This window comes from Poecile atricapillus, chromosome 1 (assembly GCF_030490865.1).
Source record: "Poecile atricapillus isolate bPoeAtr1 chromosome 1, bPoeAtr1.hap1, whole genome shotgun sequence".
NCBI classification, from domain to species: Eukaryota; Metazoa; Chordata; class Aves; order Passeriformes; family Paridae; genus Poecile; species Poecile atricapillus.
This window is the reverse complement of record NC_081249.1, coordinates 5,300,009-5,319,264: the sequence shown is the minus strand read 5'-3', so window position 1 is coordinate 5,319,264 and position 19,256 is coordinate 5,300,009. Positions and strand designations below refer to the sequence as shown.

Sequence of the window (19,256 nt, the reverse complement as noted above, 5' to 3'; positions counted from 1 at the left end):
TTGTTTAAGGATTGAATAAAGTCAGTGTTACCAATGAACTTTTGAGGGCTTTACTGATAAGGACACATGTATCTTCCCCTTGTGCTAGCTAGTGGTACTGAGGCCACACAAGGCTCTCTCCAACCACCTTGGCTCCAGGCACAATTAAACATGTCCCTCAGATTGTTTCAATTTTCTTCTCTCCTGCTCTGATGCTGTTTGACTGCAAAAAAAAAACAAAAACAAACAACCAGTGAGCAGGTGGGATTCAGGTGGAGGGTCAGGAAAAGGCTGGAGGAAGCCAGTGAATTTGGCTTTTGGGATGCAGCAGGGGTCTCAATCAACTGGGGAAGGGACCTTAAGAATCACCCTGTTCCAACTCCCCTGCCACGGACAGGGACACCATCCACTGTCCTGGGTTCCTCAGAGCTCCATCCAGCCTGGCCTTGGACACTTCCAAGGATAGGGCAGCCACAGCTTCTCTGGGCAACCTGTGCCAGGGCCTCACCACCCTCATAGTGAAGAATTTTTTTCCATATATCTAAGCTAAATTTCCCTTCTTTCAGTTTGAAACCATTCCCCCTTGTCCTTGGAAATTGTCTCTCCATGTTTTTTGTAGGCCCCTTCAGGTACTGGAAGGCCACAAGGAGGTCACCCCAAAGCCTTCTCTTCCCTGATCTGAACAATCCCAATTCTCTCAGCCTTTCAGCTGCTCCATGTTTCTGTTGCAGGGAAGGGGGGTTTGACCTGACAACACTTCACCCTCTGCTCTTCCCCATTCGGTGTAAAAATCTCAGTTTTTAGTAAGATTAAAGCTTGCTGTCCACCTGACAGACACCAGACATCCCACGCCACCATGACCACCAGCAGCACAAGAAATTCTTCCCATTACAGGTTTCTAATTACCTGCTGTCCAGGTATTTACAAATTGCTGAAAGAATCCACATCCTGCATGTCCTTGCAAGGTGAGGGTGTTTGAGTCCATGGGGTTGGCTCTCTTTTGTGTCTGCCAAGAATTTAAAGAGATCAGGACGAGTGTGCGAGCGCAGTGATGGGTTTTGCAAGCACAGGGATCATTCAGAGGGAGTCATGAGGGAGTTGGAAAGACTCCTCACTGCCTGGGGAGGGTGGTGGGCTGCTGGGGTTGTTTATCCTTTGTCACACATCTTATCTGTCTCACTGCTGGCTGCTTTGTGTGACTGATAACCTTGGAGCAGGGGGGAATGACCGACAGATGGGCAGCCCCTGCATAATATTGGGTTTGTCTTCCCTACACAGTGTCAGCACGGGAACAATGAAAGAGTTATTGTTTAAATATCTCTGCAAAAAGGTCCCTGTCGGCTCCTTTGCAAGCTGCTCCTTGGAGGTGGTGCAGAGTTTCTTTGCTCTGCCCCCTCCTCTGATGTGAAGATACCTTCTGTCTCCAGCATCTCTGTCTGCATTTCATCACATTGAAGGCACTAGGTGCATTATTTTACTTTTACCATGAACAGCACAGGGAGAAAATTAAAAACTCACAATGATCAGTCAGAATTTTTTCACTTAAATTTAATGTCCTGGGGTTTGGCATGCTTTGTTTGAATGGGTGTTGTCCTGGATTCTCCAGTATTAATCCCTCATGTGCTTATCTGCAATTTGGACACAGAATGGCTGGTAGTATTTGTATTTTTCCAGATCAGATTTTCCCCAGTCTGGGCAGGGGTGTAGTTTTGTGGCTACTCCTTCACATGGTCACTGTCAGTGCATCAGAGCCAGGCACGTGTTTGCAGGGAAGGACTGTAAATGTTTCTCAAGAGCAGAGCAACACACAAACTGATGTGCATCCCTAAATGGGCCCTGAGAACTGAAACCAAAGCTGAAATTTGCAGCTCCTAGCAAGAACTCCTTTTGCATGTAGAGTGATCAGGTTTTGGGGGGTTGTTTGTAAAAGCTCATTACTGATGTTTAGTTAGTTGTGGAAGGGACAGGGCCTTTCCTCATCCTGTTAATCATAAAATGACTGATTTAAATAGAGCCGTGCTTCAGCCCTCAGTCCTTTTATGAGCCCTCTCAGTTCCTGCCTCATGAGGCTGTAAAACATTAAAATATTCATGAATGAAAGCCCATCAGGAGGCTTCCTTTGGGTACAACTATGTCAAGAAGTTGAAGTGTTTGCCCAAGTCCTTCTACCTTTTCCAACACCCTGCCAGAAGTGAATTCCTCAGGTGTGGTTCACCAGCTTTAGCACCCCAGACTACATTTGCACAGCCCAGGTGTGGGGGGCTGGCTGGCTGCCATTTGGTTTTTTCCTAGTTATTATGTCTTAAACAATCAGAAATCTTGATCCATGGCAGGTTCTGCACTGATGATTGCTGATCAGGATAAGAACAGAAGTTTCCTCAAGGACTCCCTAATTTAATTAGAATTAACTCAGTGTCACACATTACCAGTGTTGGTAATGGACTGATTACATCCCCCTAGAAATAGTTTTTCTTTAAAACTAGGGGGAAGGGAGAGAGGTAACGTTTGACACTTTTGAATGTGTTCATTATAGGAGATTTTAAGCTGCCCTGACATGCCAAAGTTGCAATGCATTTATTAACCAGCAAATGGCACAAGGATGGGAGCTACACACACACAATTGTATTTGGGTTTTTATAATTCTCAACAATAATTTAATAGGGAGGAGTTCTGCATGTTTCCCTAAAGTGTGCACATTTTGTGATGCAGAATATTGAAATATGCATTTCTAAGCCTAAGACCTTTTACTTGTGCAACACATTATAAAAAGCTTCTAAGTTGCAAAAATGACATTCAGTCATTTGGGAAAATAATATACAAGTTGTTTTAAGGCCAAAGTGATTTCAGTGGGACAATGGCCTCAAGCTGTGCCAGGGGAGGTTCAAGTTGGACATCAGGAAAAACTTCTTCATTGAAAGGCTTCTCAAGTATTGGAAAGGACTGCCCAGGGAGGTTTGGAGTCCCTGGAGGTGTCCAAGGAATCTGGATGTGGCACTCAGAGCTCTGGGCTGGGTGATGAGGTGGGGTTTGGTGAAAGGTTGGGCTCTGTGATCTTGGAGACCTTTTTAATGTAATTGATTCTGTGATTCTGTTCTATGATTTAGCTTCAACATTGTACATCTACACTAAAAACAGCTTTTTAAAATCATTCTGATATTGCATCCATAGCAGCACCCACAACTCAGTTCTCCAAGGCTGTTGTGCTTTTTCCAGCAGCTGGCTTTGAATCCTGGAGTGATTTGCAGAGTCATTATTCATGGCTATTCACAGTTCAGAAGTTCAAGAGACACAAAAAAAGTCCAGGGTATGTAATCAAGGATTAATTGTTGCCAGTTTCCAGAGAAAGGAAGGAAAAAAAAAAAGGAAAAAAGGATAAGAATACAAACCCAGTTGTTTGAAAGCAGAATGGAGAATCTTAGAGGGAAATTATTGTTCCTGTAGCTGCTGAAAGTGTCCCTGTGTGTACAAGTGAGTCAGGAATCTCGTTTCCCCCCAGCATCTGAAAAGCTGGGAGAGCAGCATAGGCATTACCTAACAAATGCCAACCCAGTTCCTCAAAATCTTCGGAATTTTGCCATTCTGAGTTTCATTTGATGATGATGATGCTTAAGATTTTCAAGAGCTTTCAGGTCTCCAGCCAACTACAGTACTGAGTTAAGAAACTTAATCAGAATCAGCTGTGCAAAATAGTCCTCTTGTGTATTAAAAAAAAAATAAAAAAACAACAGAAATATTCTCTCTCCTTCCTGGCCTTAATTGGGATCCTGCCTGTGGAACCGTATATACTGCTAAGTATCTTAGAAAAATCAGTACCTGCACAGTAATTGAATTTGTAATTATTGTAATTGCACTTATCAGTAAGTCCTCTTGTTTTTCCTGTGTGCCAGCCCCTACTGAGAGCAAGGAGTCTAAATCTTAAAGACCAAACAGGGCCATGAACTGAGCTGTGCAGAAACATGAGGAAACAGAATTTGATGAATGTTAAGAAATTAAAGGAAGTGTCCACAGTTTGTGGCTCATAGTGAGAGGTTGCAGGAGAAGGGACACACACACCCGAGATAAAAGTGGCATAAAAGTCAATCACTGGTTTCTTAATCACAGAATAATTAAGGTTGGAAAAATCCTCTGAGACTGAGTCCCAGCTGTGCCCGATGCCCACCTTGTCCCCAGCCCAGAGCCCTGAGTGCCACGTCCAGGTGACACCTCCAGGGATGGGCACTGCAAAGCTCCCTGGGCAGCCCCTGCCAAGGCCTGAGCTCCCTTTCCATGGGCAAATTCCTGCTGCTGTCCACCCTGAGCCTCCCCTGGCCCAGCCTGAGGCCTGAGCTCTCCTCCTGTCCCTGTTCCCTGGCAGCAGAGCCCGACCCCCCCGGCTGTCCCCTCCTGCCAGGGACTTGTGCAGAGCCACAAGGGCCCCCTGAGCCTCCTTTGCTCCAGGCTGAGCCCCTTTCCCAGCTCCCTCAGCCCCTCCTGGGGCTCCAGACCCTTCCCAGCTCCGTTCCCTGCCCTGGACACGCTCCAGCCCCTCCAGGGCTCTCCTGCACCAGCCACAACTGGAGCCAGCCCAGCACAGAGGGACGATCACTACCCAGTATGATCTGCCTATTTCTTCACAACTCCTAAAAATCTAACTTGAAAAATTCTTGGAACTTAGCAAAAAATTATCTAAATTAATTTTTTATTAACACAGTCACATTTAGTATATGCATCAGTGTGTATTTAGGATTCAGGATCAACTTAACAAAAAATGTGCAAGGAATAATTTTCAGGAGTAGGTCCAAGGGACTCAGCTCCTGCTTTGTGCCAGTGGTGACACCAAAGTCCAACACAGAAGGTAAATACCCACAGATTTTCCCTGATTACTTCACAAGCCCTAGATCACACCTCAGTTGCATCAGGAAGACAAACCAAATTTCACCTGCAAAGGTCACATTGCTTTCAGATTTTAGGAGGGTATCTAAATGGTGATTTTTCATTTTGTGTTTTAAATATACCACAGATGTAATCTCACATACCTCACACACTCTGAACTTGCATGAATTTATATACAGATAAATAAATACCTAATATGTGTCCCAGCCATACTGTTGGGTTGTTTTTGCAGAATCCTCATTTCACACTGACTGTGTAGCTTATTTTCCTTTGTTTTAGCTTTGAGGATATTGCTCTGGTTTTTACAAAGAGAGTTATTTAGGAACAGCCCTAAGTTGCAGAATAAAGGACTTTGTAAACTGATGCTCCACAAAAGCAAACCAGCTCACCAGTTATTTACAATTAAACTTCTGATTCCTGTAATGGCTTCTTGAAGAGGGGATTTATCTCTCAGGGGAATCTGAAACCATCCAACTAAAAATACTCAATATGGGACCTAATTTAGTTGCTATAATCATATAACCACAGAATAGTTTGGGTTGGAATGGACCTTAAAGATCATCCAATTCCAACATCCCCTGGCATGGGCAGGGACAGTTTCCACTGTCCCAGGTTTCTCCAAGCCCTGTCCTGCCTGGCCTTGGACACTTCCAGGGATCCAGGGACAGCCACAGCTTCTCTGGGCAATCTGTGCCTGTGCCCCACTACCCTCACAAAGGATTTTTTCTCATATCTAATCTAACCCTGCTCTCTCTCAGTCTGAGAGAACACATTCCCCCGAGCGCTTTACAGGTGGGGGATTTTTTTGTTAGGTTGTTTATTCATTTCAGATTAAAGAAAAAATTGCTCCCTGGCAGCAGTGGAGTTAAAATTATTTCCAGTTATATCACCAGGAGTTACTGGCACTACTCTCAGACACTCTTCTAATGCCAGACAAGGAAATGATAAATACTCCTTTGTCTAGAACACAAACTACTCGGCTCTCCACAGATTAACCCTCTAACCACAAAATATTATCTATAATCAGCCCTCTTCCCTTCTGGAGGCACTCATGGGTGTCACCATGCCAGATGCTGGGGAAGAGATGGCAGGAATAAATAATGCTCCAGTACTCAGCAGAAGTAAATCCTGGAGTACCCACATCTGATTTCATCTCTGCTGAGCAGGACTCGCACGCTGGATATGAAAAGAGTTTGAGATTCTTGCTTGAGTAGAATCTTGTAATAAAGGAGCTGCTCATTTCCTGAAGATTGCTGATTTGGTAGAACATGGTAATTTTAGAGGTGTATTACAATCTGGCTAAACAAGTTAACACATGGGATTTGCAGAGAGGAAGTGTTTTCAAATAAGTCACTACCATATATGCTTGGAACCATTACTTGAAGTTTGATGTCCATGCCATTTTAATTAATTCAAAACAACAACAACAACCCCCCCCCCCCACCCAAAGTCACAAACATTATGGACTATTTGCCTGCTAATTCTTTCTTTCATCGAAGCTGCTCCTGCAATACAAAAGTGTAATAAAAATCCCCACACTGGTAAGAACGAGTAAACATTTTTCTTCATTTGCATAAACAAGAAACCCCGAACAAATACAAGGGCCAAGGACTTTCCCTGGCCAAGAACTGGTTAAATAGTTTGAAACTATGCTCAAGATTTCCTGAAAACATATTTGTCTTTCAGCCAAACAATACTGTTAAAGCAATGTAAATGCTTTGCTTCCAAAATGTGCTTTTTCTGTTCACAGAGAGCAGCAGTGTAAAAATAAATCATCCATGAAGCATATTCTCATTTTTAATTTCATCCCTTGATAGATCAGTTGCTTCAAAATCCCTTAACAACCAAGGAAAGAAAAGTCACAGGGTTCACATTTTAAAGATTGTCGATTGTACAGACCCAGTGCTGTTAATCCACGGGCAGGTTACGGCCGCTTCTGTCACGACCTGAAACACTGGATTTTATTAACAACCAACTATGAATCTTTATGGGCATCTACAAGGTTGGAAAAGCATTTCCCTGCCTTCTCACACCTTGCTTTTCTCTGGCAAAACCAACTGTGATCACTCAGCAGGTCCTAAAGAACTGTGCCACAGAAGAAGAATGGATTTTTTAAGTCCAGGTGACAGGAATGAACAAATTACCTGATTTGGGCAATCACCAAAAGCACATCAGTGCCATGGACCATCAGGTTACTGCAGGACTTGAAAATTAAACAACCCAGAAGGTCTTTGCAGGAGTTTAGCATGCCAAGGGCAGGGGAGGGGGGAAAGGGATCCAGGCTGAGTTTGAGTTTGGCAGAATGAAGCTGCTTTTGTCGCAGAGGGAAGAGCAAAGTGCGTCCAGCTGATGGTTGGATGGCCTGCACACCACACTAAATGTGCGTGTTCATGGATATGCTGTTTTCAGGAGGTGGTGAGAGTTTGAATTTATTATTAGGAAACCAAAACATTTCACTTAATTGTTTAACATGCGAGATTTTCATGAGGGAACGAAGGTTAGTTACATTTCCAACAGGATTTCAAAACTACATTTTGCCTATTCAACTCTAAGCCAAATGTAAGGCTGAAAGGTTGAAGAGACTAATCAAAGGAACAGAAGTCAGAAAGACAATAACAATACAGTACCTAAAAATGGGTAATTCACACATTTTTGACATTTGTGTCTTGCATAGACAAATAATACTTATTCATTCTTTTTCTCCCAAGACAACTCAACTTCAGAAAATAAAATGTTAAATCAACTTTAATTACAATTAAATGCATGTGTTCCAATTTTTTAAAACACATGGGTGTTCTGGATTTTTTAAGTGCAACTATCATCCCTTGGAAAGGCTTTGTTTTATCCCGTGGGCTGCCAAGTTCCTGAAGTCAGGAAGGTGGATTTCTGGTTCTTCCAGAAACAAATCCACGTTGTATTTCACAGAACACTCTGAGGTGGAAGGGACCCACAGCGAGTCCAGCTCCCCAGTGAATGGCTCTGGGTGTCACTGACCAGGAGCTGGGGCTTGAGCCACGTGTGCTATTCCCCTCCAACATCCATAAACCTAAAGCTACTTTGGAAGCACAAACTTTGGAACTGGGAACTGCAATTCCTCACAGCGCCTCTGGCTCCTGGCCGCGTTTTGAACATCAACAAAAAATATTTGTTGTTGCATCCCAGGTCACCATGAAATCCTGCCCTGCCAAGCCCTTCGTCCATACCCAGGTTTCCACTGGAAGAAGACCCAGGAATGCAGGCAAGGTAGAACTGGAGGGATCTCCAAAAGATTCCTGTCAGAAATCAGGTACCAGAAGGTAAATGCAGCCTGACATGGATCCGTATGGAGCTTCCCTGAGGTTGGCAGGACTCCACTGTGACACAATATCCAGATGTAGAAAACCTCCTGCAGAGCCAGAGTTGATCTGAGTATTTTCCAACGTGATTATTTATTTGTAACAGTCATTCAGAAACTTATTCTGATCGCTTTGGAATTGATTTACTGAACTGCAGTGCTTCCAAAGTTAAAAAAATAACCAACAGAAAATTGCCTTGCCTGTTCCAGGAATATTGAAAAAATTGGACTGAGAACCCTGTTTTGGGTTAGATTGAAGAAAAAAATTAAAAGTTTTAATAACTGTACTTGCAGAAGAATCACATTGATTCAAAAACCAAATTAGTTCTATTGCATATGAATATGACTTTAATTGGGGGCAGGGGGGGAATTCTACACGGACTTGAAGTTAGGTCCCCTATAAAGACTTTCTAACGAATGTAAACATGTACCTTTCCTGAATGGTGATGCTTTGCTGAAACCAGCAATCTTCCTTACACAGAAAGAAAAAAAAAAAGGACCTTACTTGTTTCTTGTTTTCTCTTCTTTTAAATCATGAGAAGAACAAGCACGTCCCTGCAGTTCACACCCACTACAGAATTCTCACTGAACTGAAAGAAAAGGTCTGAGTTTCATATGTTAAGCAATACTTTTACATTGGTGAAGCCTTTTCAGTTTTAGGAATTCACAACCCTATATTTTTTTTATGTTTCTAATCTGACAGTGAAATGATTCCATATTCCCCTTTCACAGTAAACTCTGTCAACTTCAGTCTCCAGGAATTGATAAAGTAGCTGAAGACAAGGTCATGTTTTGGAAGAAGAGAACTTCTGCTGCATGTAAGGTGGGGGGATTAATAATTTAAAAAAAAAAAAAAAAAAAAAAAAAAAAAGCAGCTAACTAGAAAATGGCTTCTTTCTGAAAAATAAACTTTCAGAAGTTTGCAAACCCTGAGGTCTTGTTGTTTCCAATAAAAACCCCAAACAAACCAACAAATATAACCTGCTATTGAATGGAGACGGTGGGGGTGATGAAGCACTCTTGAAGTTAAAAACAATTAAAAACAAAAATACAGAATCTGAGTTCCAGTAATCTAAGCTATCTTTTGTAGGGGGAGTAGGCTGAATGCTTCCAAAGGAGCAGGATTTGTACATGGTTTGTCTTTTAAAGTGTTTTGGGGTCAAACTGGATTTGACAACAGCCTTTGAGATAGCCATGCTATGTCAAAGCCTCCCTAATTACATCTTTCATTACTCATTTACTGTGCTGTTTAACAAACATGGCACATTCGTGACAAAGCAGAGAAGTCAGAAGAAAACAAATTCTTTAGAAATCACCAGTCCAGTGGAGCAGATCATTACAGCACTTGAAGAAAGGAAGATCCTCAGCCAGGACTCGGTGAGAGCCGGAGCAGAAACACCTCTTGTGTCGAGTAAAAAACATCTAAAAAAAATAACTCCCAGTCACTGAAAATTTCTCTTATTCTCCATGTATGTATGGCAATGCCACTGAGATTTCTTCCTGAAGCTTTTCCTCCTACCAACTCAACCTGGCCTTGGAAGACAATGTGCCATGACCAGCTTCCAATCACTTAAGCAAGTCCAGCAGTACATTCCTTCATCCTCCTGAAATCAAGGGGACCTAAGCATGTGCCTGAGTGTTCTGAGAAGCAGAAATTAAGTATTCAATTAAATATTTGCATCTGCCAAAGGGCTTTGTTCAAATACAGCGCCTGAAGGTTCTAAAGGCTACCACCTTTCTCCCTGTCACGTTAGAAACACACCTAGATTTGGTTTAAATCACAAGGAAGTTCTGGCTTTGATCTAAGCCAACACTGTGACAAATGGACAGGGACAAAAGAGGGTGTTGATCATATCATGAGGCTCTTGAGTCTCTTATTTGTACTCAACAACAGGAAATACAAAGTTCCAAAAGCAAGTGTTCATGGATAGACAATCACAGACTTCAAACTTTGGGAAAATAAAAGAAATGTTACCACAACAAAAAAAAAAGAAAAATAAAAAATTTCAAAACAAAACCAAACCAAAACCCAGCTGTTTGCATACCAGCTCTTCATTTTTCAAATGACACACAAGGATTTCCTACTCTAACAAAGCCTGCTGTATATTCTGGTAGTGAACTTCAGATCTGAAGACATTTTATATAAATCCATGTTATATTTTTCTTTTTGTATTAGGGGAAAATATTTCAAATGCAATAAAATAGCAGAATTCATGACTGTATAGTAGGCAACTTTTCATTTTTTTAGATTCAGTTGTACAAACTATAAACTGTTAAATTTCTCTAATAATTGGAAAACTTGTGGGTGTTTGAACTTACTTACCTGAATACTCATTTAGCAAATATTTTCAGATACAATTCTAGATACAGAGTTATGCAATTTGAATATCAGTTTACACATAATATAAATCAATGTTTGACAATATCAAAATCCCATCAAACAGTGGGCCCTTCTTATGCTATTATCAAATATAGTATATCACTGTGGGATAGCTGAGAATCATAGAATGCTACTGTAGGCTTGTTTATTAAATTGGGTCAATTTTCAGACCTTCCAAATAGGAATACTAAACATTTATTTTTCCCCTCTGGAAATTCTTTTTTTTTTTTTTTTTTTTTTTCTTTTTTTTCCTCCTGCTTAATACAGTTGTCATCCCAATTTCTACTGAATTTATAAAAATATTTTTTTTTTATCCAATAACCCCAGCAAGGTAAAAATAGGAGTTTTTATAGCAAATGATAAACAGGCTCACGGACTATGAGAGAAACTAAACTTATTTAAATTGCCATACATTCTCTACTGAATCACACATCAACAGTTTCTTTTTATGTGTGTTGCTGTCCACCTCAGACTAGCAGTTTTTAAGGTGCAGAAGCATCTTTCAAATATATGCATCTAACTCAATAATCAAGTTTCACACACTAGTGTCACATGCTTTAAATTTACATCACCTGCCCATCAAAAGCTGTGTTAAATAACAGCACTAATTGAAACTGCATAATTCATCAGAAACTGCAGCACTTCCAATTCAGAGAACAAAGGGGTGCTTACGTGGTTCTTTATATTACTAGATATAATTTTCTGAAATAAGGAAAAGAAACGGAAAAAAAGAAAACACATTTGAAAGAAGTTGCTGCACCTGCAAAAACACTCTTTAAGCTTACTATGAAATACAAAAAAGTGCACCCTTCTATATCTACATATAAAACATATTAGAAATAAAACTTGTGTAAAATGTTTGCTGTGCAAACTATAAAAAGTCAGTCAGTCAGTCCATTCTTTTTCCTAAGTGTTTTTCTCCACGCTCTCTTGCTTCCTACTGCAGAGAATCGCTGTTATCCAAGACCAGCCCACTGATATTTGCTGTTGAGAGGTCTCCTCCATCATCTTCACCGCTGTCCACAGACTCATCCTCGCTCTGCCCTGCCATCATCACCTGCTGCACAGCCAGGGTAGCACCATCGGAGGACAAGGACTGCAGACTGTCTACATTCATGTTGACTGGAGCTGTGATGGTCACAACAGCACCTGCAGAAGCACAATCACAGCACCTCAGCACTTGCCTTCTACTTACACATAATAGAGCTTGTTTCTAATCAACAGTCAGGAAACTTAAGGAACTACATTACAATAGAAGTTATGTAGGTTGCCAAATACTTAAATATCAGGAAATGCCAGAATTAGGTTGGTCAGGAATATTAAACTTTGTGATATGGACACCTGCTACAGCAATTCTCCAATCAAGTCATCACATTTCTGTAAAGTATTCCAGCTTAATTCATTGCAGAAAAAGGGGAGTGTTCAGATTCAAGGTAACTTCAATGGATAATGCTGTTGCCAGATCCAGCAGAGGCTGGGGGAAAAATTTGTTACAAACTGGAAAGAATAAAGCACCAGGCAGCAGGACAGAAAGGATGATCCTGGCATTAAAGCAGTTATTTATCTTTCTTAAATTAAACCTTTTTGTTTGATCTGACACTGAGGAAGTTACTTCAGTCAAAGTCTGTGGAGACTCTATGACAACTTTCTGCCTCTCACTGTTCAGTTTGAAGCATGTGAGGCAGATGTGGAATTGCAGCTGCTGAAGCTGAAGCTGCAGCCCAGTGCTGCTCATCCAACAGGACACTCCTGACGTGCACACAGAGAGAACTCAGCTGTACATCTCAGTTTTACATCTTTTATTCTGTCATTTCATAACTTCTGAAACAAAAGCAAGTTTCTCAACGTGGATTCCAATATAATACCCTTGCTTAAACCACAGAAAACTGTTACAGAGAAGAAAAGTGGCACATTTCTGTTATGCTTTCCCAGATTAAAACCACGTTTATACTGAAATACCCAGAAGTTTCCCTCCCACCATTCCCCTGTCAGAGAGGGATTAACTTTATTATCCATGTTGAGGCAGCTCTCCTCACCATCTGACATCGTGAGCTCGTTCGATTGCTGCTGAGCAACTCCTGAGGCAATGGAGTCAGGCCAGAACCTCTGGACTGGTCGGTTCTGGGCTGTTTTCTTCTTTGTTTTTGGAGTTTCAGAACAACTGGAATCCAGCATTGGCTGAAGAATTCGCCTTCTAGCATTGATAAACCTAAATACAATCGAGGGCAAGATGAACTTAGGACCAGTTGGCTGTAAATTCAGTCTCTGTCTCTCTCACATTCACAAAGCATGCAGCAGGAAAAAAAAAAAAATAGGAATATAAAATCTTCTATCAGCTGGGCTTCACATTCTTTTTAAAGTGTAGAACCACTTCTAGAACACCAGTATTCCTTTTGGCAAACTAGCTAAGAAAGCACTTCTATCATTTTGCAGCAAACAGCATTTTTCCCCCACCTCAGAAGGAAAAATTCTCCAGACAGCACAACAGATGTACACTTCAGGATCTTATTAAAAACTAAGCACCAGAAAACCTGCTGACAGCCCAGCTCAGAAAGCTGATACTCCTCTCATTAAGGTTCACCTAAAATCTAGCTCCTGCCTAACCTGCTTTGTTTGGTCTGGTTTCATTTACTCCGTTAAGCTTCTGCATTACTTCTTTTACAGGCTCCCTGGCTTTCCAAAGGCTGGCTCCTGCTGCAGGAGATGACAGCAAACACATTTGTCAGATCTCTCCTGATTCCTTTTGTTCTCTGATTTTCACTTGCTTACTTTAGTATGCTAATTGCCACCCTTCCCCTTTCTGCTAGTGAACAAAAAAATACTTAAACTGAACCAACAGCACTTCAACATAGTGATCTATGGCAGGGAGTTGTGACTGAAGACATCATCCCTAAATATCACAAAATACATCCAGGTCCCAGGTTTACCTGCAATGGGAAGAAATCAGGTGCAGCTGGCAGGTTCCTAAGTTGTAATACAATGCTCTGCAAAGACAGCAGTCAGATCCCAGTGCACAGAGCTCCATGGCCACATGTCACACAGTCACAGTCACCCTGTTCCACTTTTGGAACCAGTGTTCTGTCACTATCCTGACTATTTCCCCCCTGGACCCCTCCACAGCCTCACAGCCAGTGTCATCTTTGAAATCTGAGGCAGATCCCTGTGGGACTTTGCTGCAGCAGTTTTAGGAACCGATGCCACAAGGCGAATAGGACACTGTCAGCACCTTCCCTCCTCTCTTCTGCAGGGAAGGAAGGTGTCTTATCTTACACCTCCAGGAAAGATAAGACATGACAAAACATGCTGAACCATGGACTGGTGTAGCTGAGGAACTGCCTCTCCTTTCAGATATCACTGCTCAGGAGAGCATCCTTTGATACAAGAACAGAATCTCTTAACAGTAACTGCTTCAACATCTGCAGCCACCAGGCCACTAAATGCATTTAGACTTCAATTTCTTTGCTTGCAGAAGAGACATGAGAGTACTTCCATCTCTCTCAGCACTGGAACAGAACACAATTCCTTAATGCTGCAATGTTTTCTGGAGTCCTTATATAATTTAAATGACATGAGTATTATTATACCTTATAAAAATAATGTGTGCCAGTGCATAACTCTTGTATTTCTATACATGTTTTGTAACATATGTAGAAAATTTAAGTTCAACTCCAGATGTCCAAGTTATCCTCCTCACTATTTCTGAGCTGTAAGCACGTGGAGACGAGGACAGATATTAAGGGCTTTGCTCTTACCAGTTGTTAACCTGGAGTAGTGTCAGATTTGTTTGTGCTGCAATCTGCTTCTTCTCATCCTCTGTTGGATATGGATGCTACAGAGGCCAGAAAAGCAAACAAAAAAGGCATAAGCTTGCTTTTCATCTCCTCATCAAAAATAAGAACTCCTTTATTACATCTGATTAAAGAGGGTGGATTAAGGCCATCTGACTCATTAAAACACAAACCTTAGAAACCTCACAAACTTTTATAGATGAAAATAATTCAACAAAGAGTGCTTTACTACACAAAAACTGATTTTATCCTCGAGAGTGTCCGTGGCACCATGAAACTGCTGCTGTGTAATTCAGAAGAAAAAGCTTCTCATGGCTGACAGTCTTTATTAAAGAGCGTGATCCCTGGGCAGCACAGCATGTGAGCAGCTCTGATTAGTTCTGCTGGCCAGGGCACTGTCATATGAGAGAGCTGAGGAGCACTCTGGAGTTAAATAAAGCTGCTCTAAGCAGATGAGGACGGGGTACGTAACACAAGAAGTGCACACGCAGCTTCCCTGGATCAGTTCTCTGCTGCAAAAAAAGTTGTAAAAAGCAAAATATCAATCAACTCAACATTGTAATAGCTTGAGAGCCATTTATCCTTTCAAAGTGTTCATGCAAAGGGAAGACAGTTGAAAGCACAAGCAGATAGTGACATGCTTGGTACACATCAGAAGGATTAGAAAGGAGATCGAGACAGAAAATTTGAAATTTTCCTCGGTCAAAAATACCCCTAAAACACCTCAAAATACAGGTGGAATGATTTTTCCTTGTGCCATGAACCAGAGTGTAGAGAGCATTAAGTTCTCAACACAGTGAAATGAAGAAAAGCTCCTTGTAACAACACTTATTGAGACTGTGCAGTACAAATGTAATATTTATTAAAATATTAATAAAAGTCAACCAGCATTAGACTGTGGAACTACTCCAAATGACTCCAGGGAAAACTGAACAGAGATTCCACAACTGACAACAGAATAAATTCACCTTGTTTATGAAGAAAAATTGCAAGACACCACATGAGAGAGCTGCATAAAAAACTGACCATGCTCAGTCCTTACCCCTATGTGCTGAAAAAGCCAGGATCTCATCACATTTGTAGCGTGCTTGGGAAGAACTCCTCTCTTATTTTTTGATGAGCCATCATCTTGATGCAAGATGCCTAGATCTTGGTTTAATTGCAACTGGAGCTGCACATGTAATTTTAGGAGAAATAAGGCAGTTAACATAGTAGTGGCAGTTCTGTATCAATGAATGAGCAGCTCATTTATAGCAGGAATGAAAAGAAATTAGGCTTGAATATCTTGAATATACTCACTGTGTGCAAACATAAACAACTATGGAAGCTTTAAAATATTACTGATTTAAGACTTAAATGAAGGATAAAGTAAAATGCTGCAGTAATGCTGCAGTTGCACACAAAGATGCTAAAGGTCCTGCTAAATAAATGCATTAAATTCTCAAAGAGCATTAAGATCTATACAGTAGAACCCATAATTCACTTTACAACATTCATACCACTTCCTAAATATTCACATATCTTTCTCTTTGTTTTTTGCTTCCTATGATTCATCAAATCATTTGCACATTGATTATCTGAACGCTTGGGAGTACATTCTTAAATGCTTATGCAGGAATAGAAAGAAACAGCACATAAATTGAATATAAGATTCTATTTCAGACAATTGGAACAAAAATAATTCTAAATCAGGTTTTCCAGACAAATTGGAGCAATTTCTTAGGCCAATGAATATGTAGGAAACGAGTTTTAAACAAGGTTTAGGCTATCAAATTACTACAAATATATATTTGGAGCACATTTTAATTTCCAAAGTAATGTCTTACATTCTAAATAACCTGCCTGCATATGGAGGCTTTATAATGAACTTTTAATAGCTTTTCAGTGTTTTTCCCTACCTCCACAGCATTCTGAAACACTGAAAAAGAAGACACTGAAGGATTTTCAATTAGTGACCTTTGCATAGATGGGTTTGGAGACTCCTACTAACATTAAGAGTAGTCACAGATGTATACAGAAGGTGAAATCCTTTTTTATTTACAGGCTAGAGGCATTATTTTTCTCTCAGTATTTTATTTTTTTCATAAAAGGTAAAAAACCCCTAATTTTTCAAAATCCCTTCAGTCCAGGAGAGTAATTTTACACATTTCTTTCTGAGAGGTGTGTGAGGACAGAGCTGTCTGTGTTCTAGGAGAGAACATGGCTGAGCACAGATATGCTCCTGCCAATTCAAAGAACACTCTGTGCACACTTTTTTGGTTGGAAAGCCAGAATTAGGGGGAAAAGAAGCCAGTGAGTCAGTGATTACCAACAGATTTTATGCTGTGGAGATGGGAGCTCCTCATTCACATTTCTAATTAAATCCAGATTCCAGGAAGATTTGGTTTATCACTTCCAGAGAAAATGAGCAAGGTTTTCTGTGCCAGAAGATGGTCTAGCTTTCATGTTTCTTTTTCTTTAGTTGTTTCTTTGAACTCTTCAGATCCAGCTCTTAAGAGCCTCTCACAAAAGAGTGCTGGCCCTTATATTTTAGGTTATAAGGAGACAAAATTGAGGATCTTCCAGAGTCTCAACAAAATATTTTGAAGGTTTAATAGAAAAATGTTTCTCCAAATAGATAAACTCTGAAATACATACAGTTTCACAGTACTAGTGGTCGCCACTGTGATAAAAAGTCAAATTTCTCACAATAGCAGTGTGGCATCTTAATGCAATACATTAAATCTATACAGCCATAAACATAGCTCAATGATTAGAAAAGTTATAATAATTGAAAAAGTATTAATTTAATTTGGAAGGGTTTTTGGTTTGTATTGGTTTTGGGGTTTATTTTTGGGGTTTTTTTGTTCATTTGGTTTAGGGGTGGGGTTTTTTAATTTTAGTTAGGTTTTTGATTGTTTTTTAATTTCATGTACCTCTACTCTTCTGGCATCAGTAAAGGAAGACAATTAAAAGGTAGGAACTCTGATGTGCTGTTGTGGCAAGGGGGACCTTATGACATATTATATAACCTGTAACACACAGCAGTGGCTGCACCAATTTACAATTAATTACTCTGTGTGTACACAGAGCTCGTTCTGCCAGTGTGTCAAATTTAAATCAAAACTCCTAAAAGCACTGAGATGTATTTCCACTCACAGCACCATTCTGTGGAGCTTATGAAACAAACCTGAGAGTTCTGGATCCGAATAGTTCCAGGTGACAGTGCCTGTGTCACCACTTGTCCTTGTGGAGTGACCACAGTGACTGGCTGATACACTGTCCCCCCTGGAAACAAAACAAACACAGATTATGGGGAAGAAAAAGTCCTCCAAGTATTATTATCTTTAAACACATCAGCACTACACACCATACAAGACTTTTGGTAATATATAAATTATTCTTTTTTAGTCAGCATGCAAGATGTGCTCTTTGCTACACTAAAATTTTCACCCATTCACAAAAAACTGTACAATGTTTGTTTATATTATATTGTATTTTAGGCATTCTAAATCTATCTCCAAAGGAAAATGCCATGATTATCAGGCTACAAAACAGTTCTTCATGTTGTTTTAACTGAGCTAAGTCTTCAACCAACAAGGGTCACAACACCAAAATCAAACCTATATGATCACACCTTAGGGCAGCTGGGTTTGATTAAAAACCTTGCTGAGAAGTAAGACTCAACATTTCATCTCAAATGTAATCTCCAATATAACAAGGACATCAAGGATTTCACAGACTTGTAGCTGTGGTTCCAAACTCCAAGAAGCATGAGGCAGCCAACAAGTGCAATGGTTTAGCTAATGCATATTTTTTGTCAAATAGAATTTTTCTTTTTAAAGGGAAAAAAAAAAAAAAAGAAAGCAAAACACCATAGTCTGTGGAAATGTCTTTTAACAAATGTAGTGTTGCACATTAAGAGCTCTTAATATTATATATATGTAATGTAATATGTGATCTCTTAGTATTATATATGGAACTGCCAGTCCCACAGATATACTTGGAAAACATATAAATTAAATTATTCATAAACCAGTAAAGCACTTGACTGTACTACAACAACTTTCCAGGTATTAAACCACATTTTTTAAAGTGTTTGTGTAGTTTTTGAAAGAACCATGAAGGGAACCAAGATGAAGAGCAAGGTGCCAGTTGTTTTTAGTGTGTCATACCTGCTACTGTTGCCATAGTTACATTTCCCTGCTGCAATGCTGATGCTGGCACCATGATCCCTTGGGGACTGAGTGTGCCTGCAATGGCACTTGGAATTTGCTAGAAAAATAAAACAATTAGTTGCTTACATTTTTGAACTTTTTTTTTTAATGTAAGGAGATCAAGCATGCTTGTGTATTTTTGTAATTTGCATTATGTATTTTTTGCTCTAAAGTACGTTTGGAGTTTAACCACAGGATTACCTTCAAAGAGAAAGATCCTTCATTAGGGGTTCATCATTACCTACATTAACTTCCTCATTATCACCAACCATTACCTTTGAAAACCCTCATGAAAGCAACTGCTAGAAAAGATTAAAACAATTTTGAGACATTTTTGTTCTAGGTATATAAAGAACAAGAAACGGTTTCCAAAGGCAAGATGGGATAAAGGACAAATGAAATCACCCTTGATGCTCTTATTACAAGCATCAAAGCTGTAGAATTTTACTTATTACCTTAATTCCTTCAATTTGAACATAATGTATTAAATATTCAGTATGTTTTATTCTGCTCAAGATAGCTCTTACTCAACCCTGAACATGCAAACTCTTACACATTTCCTTACTATGTATGAATAATCTCTTTTGATAGCAAATGCAAAATGGGTCCCTCGTACCTCTAAAGAAAGCTGCTAAGAGATACACAGAAAAAACCTTTCAAAAAGTGTTTTTGCCTGATTTTAGAATCTCCTTTCCACACCTCCAGAC

General features: G+C 40.1%; 1 protein-coding gene across 4 annotated transcripts in view; it reads right to left on the bottom strand.

Moving 5' to 3' along the window:
- Positions 1-10,317: 10,317 nt before the first annotated feature.
- The window catches only part of PKNOX1 (PBX/knotted 1 homeobox 1), a 35,504-nt gene continuing 26,565 nt past the window's right edge, over positions 10,318-19,256 (bottom strand). For all 4 annotated transcript variants that reach the window (XM_058840353.1, XM_058840361.1, XM_058840371.1 and 1 more), the window contains 6 exons: positions 18,508-18,607; positions 17,523-17,620; positions 15,396-15,524; positions 14,318-14,394; positions 12,602-12,774; positions 10,318-11,714 (listed from right to left, as the gene is read on the bottom strand). In XM_058840353.1, the coding sequence (XP_058696336.1) occupies positions 11,503-11,714; positions 12,602-12,774; positions 14,318-14,394; positions 15,396-15,524; positions 17,523-17,620; positions 18,508-18,607 (789 nt within the window). In that variant the 3' untranslated portion in view covers positions 10,318-11,502. The remainder of the gene's footprint in view (positions 11,715-12,601; positions 12,775-14,317; positions 14,395-15,395; positions 15,525-17,522; positions 17,621-18,507; positions 18,608-19,256) is intronic.